Genomic DNA, 2,603 nt, shown 5'->3' with positions numbered 1-2,603 from the left:
GTTTATTTCAAAAATATTTTCAGGAATTTTTGATTTTTTGTTGAATTACTAAAAAAAATCCCATATAAGATGCATATGTCCCCATAGACCAAAAATTCCCCTCCATGCTACAGTAGTACTACTACAAGTCTAGCTTTCAGTTGCACTGCTCATGCATGCATTCATATCCCAGTTGATCAATCTGGGCACCAGATCAGACTGCATGCATGCTGGATCATTATTCCACGTACGCCACTCTGCTCCAACCATTTTTCTTTATTTCCTGTTTCCTTCTTATTGGCATATGTTCCGTTGGTATACACATTTATTTACTTATTCCTTTGTATACACATTACTCCTTTGTATACACATTGATACACACACAAACAATTACACACATTTACACACAATAATATCTCCGCCCCATGATATAAGATGTTTTTACAAGCTAAAATGGCTTGCAAAAACCATTTTATATCGTGGGACACGGAGGGATTACATGTATATGGTTTGCCATCCAATGCACATGCACACATAGGACTTGCGAGCATCGGCGTAAGTACGTACGTAGCCCTAGCGGGCATCGTCTTGCCTCTTGTAAACCCTCACCTTGAGCCCGTCCTTCATGTGGAGTATGATGGACAGCTTGGGCTTCACCACGGCACCGGGGGCGACCTCCACCCTGAACCGCGGCAGGACGGCGGCAACCACGGCCTTCATCTGCGTGAACGCCAGGTCCTTTCCCAGGCACGTACGGGGCCCCACGTTGAACGCCACGAACTTGTACGACGGCTCGTGCCGGAGCCGCCCCGCCGCCGTCAGCCACCGCTCCGGCCGGAACTCCAGACAGTCCTTGCCCCACACCGACTCCATGCGCCCCATCGAGTAGAACGACACGATCACCCTCCTCGTAGGCCACACGGCCGGCCCGCTCGGCAGCGTGTCTGGCCGCGCTCCCGCCTTGTGCTCGAACGGAACCGGCGGGTACAGTCGGAGCGACTCCGAGAGGGCTGCGTGCAGGTACACCAGGCGCTTCAGATCGGCGGCGCTGGGGTGGCCGCCAGACGACAGGGTCTCACGGAGCTCGGCGAGGATCTTGGCCTCGACGTCGGGGTGGTTGGTGAGCAGCCAGAAGAACCATGTCAGGGCGGAGCTCGTCGTGTCGCGGCCGGCGATCATGAGGTTCAGCGTCGTGTCACGCAAGAACCGATCGAGCTCGTTTCCGTCCTTGCCTAGCTCGTCTTGGCATGCCATGTACAACGAGAGAAGATCAGCGGCGTCGCTTCCGTCGGCGTTGGTGTCGGCATTGGCAGCGCGCTCTCGCCGTAGCGAGACGTACTCGGCGATAGACGCGTCCAGCACCTGCTGAGCTTTGGTCATCTTCTTGTGATGGCCGATGTTTAGGTAGGTCTGGAGCCTCAGCCAGGCAATGGGCGTCACGTGCCTGTAGAACAGCACCGCCTCGGCCTCGTCCATGGCCGCGGCGAATGGCACCCGTGGGAAGTCGGCGGCCAGGCAGCCGGGATCCGTACCGAATATGAACATCGCCGTGAGGTCGAACGTCAGGCGCATGAACACGTCCTGGAGGTCGACGACCGCGCCGCCGGCAGCGACGCCGTCGAGAAGCGGCACGAGCCCCTCGTCGAGCTTGCGGGCGGTACTCGCGGCGACGGCGGCGCGGAACCTCGCGTCCGAGAGCAGCGCGTGCGCCTTGCGCCGCTGGAACGCCCACGAATCCCCGTCGGCGTTGAAGATGCCGTTGCCGAGCACGTCGAACACGGCCGCGAAGTCCTCGCCCTTGGGGTAGTTGCCGAAGTTGGTCGTGAAGACATGCGCCACGTCCGCCGGGTTGGCCGTGATTAGGACGTCCACGGGCGAGCCCCACGGGCCCCTGGCGACGTGCGACATCCCCGGCGCCACGCGCAGGAACTCCGTGAGCCACTCGTGCACGCGGCCGGCGTTGACACTGATCGCCGGCACCGAGCCGACCACCGGCCAGTTGGTCGGCAGCCCGTCCCGCCGGCGATACCTGAAGAACAACAGGAACAGGAAGCAAGCGAACGACACCATGATCTCCGGGTACTTGCCGAGGAAGCCTCGAACCCACCATGACACTTGCTCCATTTCTTTTGCGTCTGTTTACGCTATAGCCGGTGTTCTTGTACAAGTGAGCTAGATAGAGCTAGCTTGGCTTATTATATAGTGGAATGTGAGGTGAGGGGTTTGGGTTATAGGTGCAGAGATTTGGTGTACTTTGGCTGATAATGATGTGGCAAGAGAAGAGAGGAGGAGTAAACTCTTGTTTCTACCCAAGAGACCATATTGAATCAATGAAATCGCCATATATCCACTACCGGCGATGCTATACACACGGACAAAATTTCACAGGGTTTACGGGCTGGCACATGTGGCATACTTTGATTGGATTTAGGAAGAGGAAGGGCCCCACCCCCTGAAAATAGGGGGGGGGGAGAAGTTAATTAGTGCTAAGGCACCCCGTAAAGCTCCGTTGTTAGCCCGTGGGTCTAGGATTATTCATCCACTACTAATTCTTACATAAAGGGCATTTTAGCTAGGCCACTCTTTGTATTTTTGAAAGATCCAGCCTTGCTGGCATTTCATTG

At 56.0% G+C, this 2,603-nt stretch overlaps 1 protein-coding gene across 1 annotated transcript; it reads right to left on the bottom strand.

Moving 5' to 3' along the window:
• Positions 1-237: 237 nt before the first annotated feature.
• Positions 238-2,132, bottom strand: LOC123065021 (alkane hydroxylase MAH1-like). The gene has a single exon (XM_044488394.1). It carries the CDS (start codon positions 2,101-2,103, stop codon positions 553-555), a length of 1,551 nt encoding a protein of 516 aa, XP_044344329.1. The 5' UTR covers positions 2,104-2,132; the 3' UTR covers positions 238-552.
• Positions 2,133-2,603: the final 471 nt, after the last annotated feature.

This window comes from Triticum aestivum, chromosome 3B (genome assembly GCF_018294505.1).
Source record: "Triticum aestivum cultivar Chinese Spring chromosome 3B, IWGSC CS RefSeq v2.1, whole genome shotgun sequence".
NCBI classification, from domain to species: domain Eukaryota; kingdom Viridiplantae; phylum Streptophyta; class Magnoliopsida; order Poales; family Poaceae; genus Triticum; species Triticum aestivum.
The sequence above is the reverse complement of the archived record's forward strand: the minus strand, read 5'-3'. Positions and strand labels throughout refer to the sequence as shown.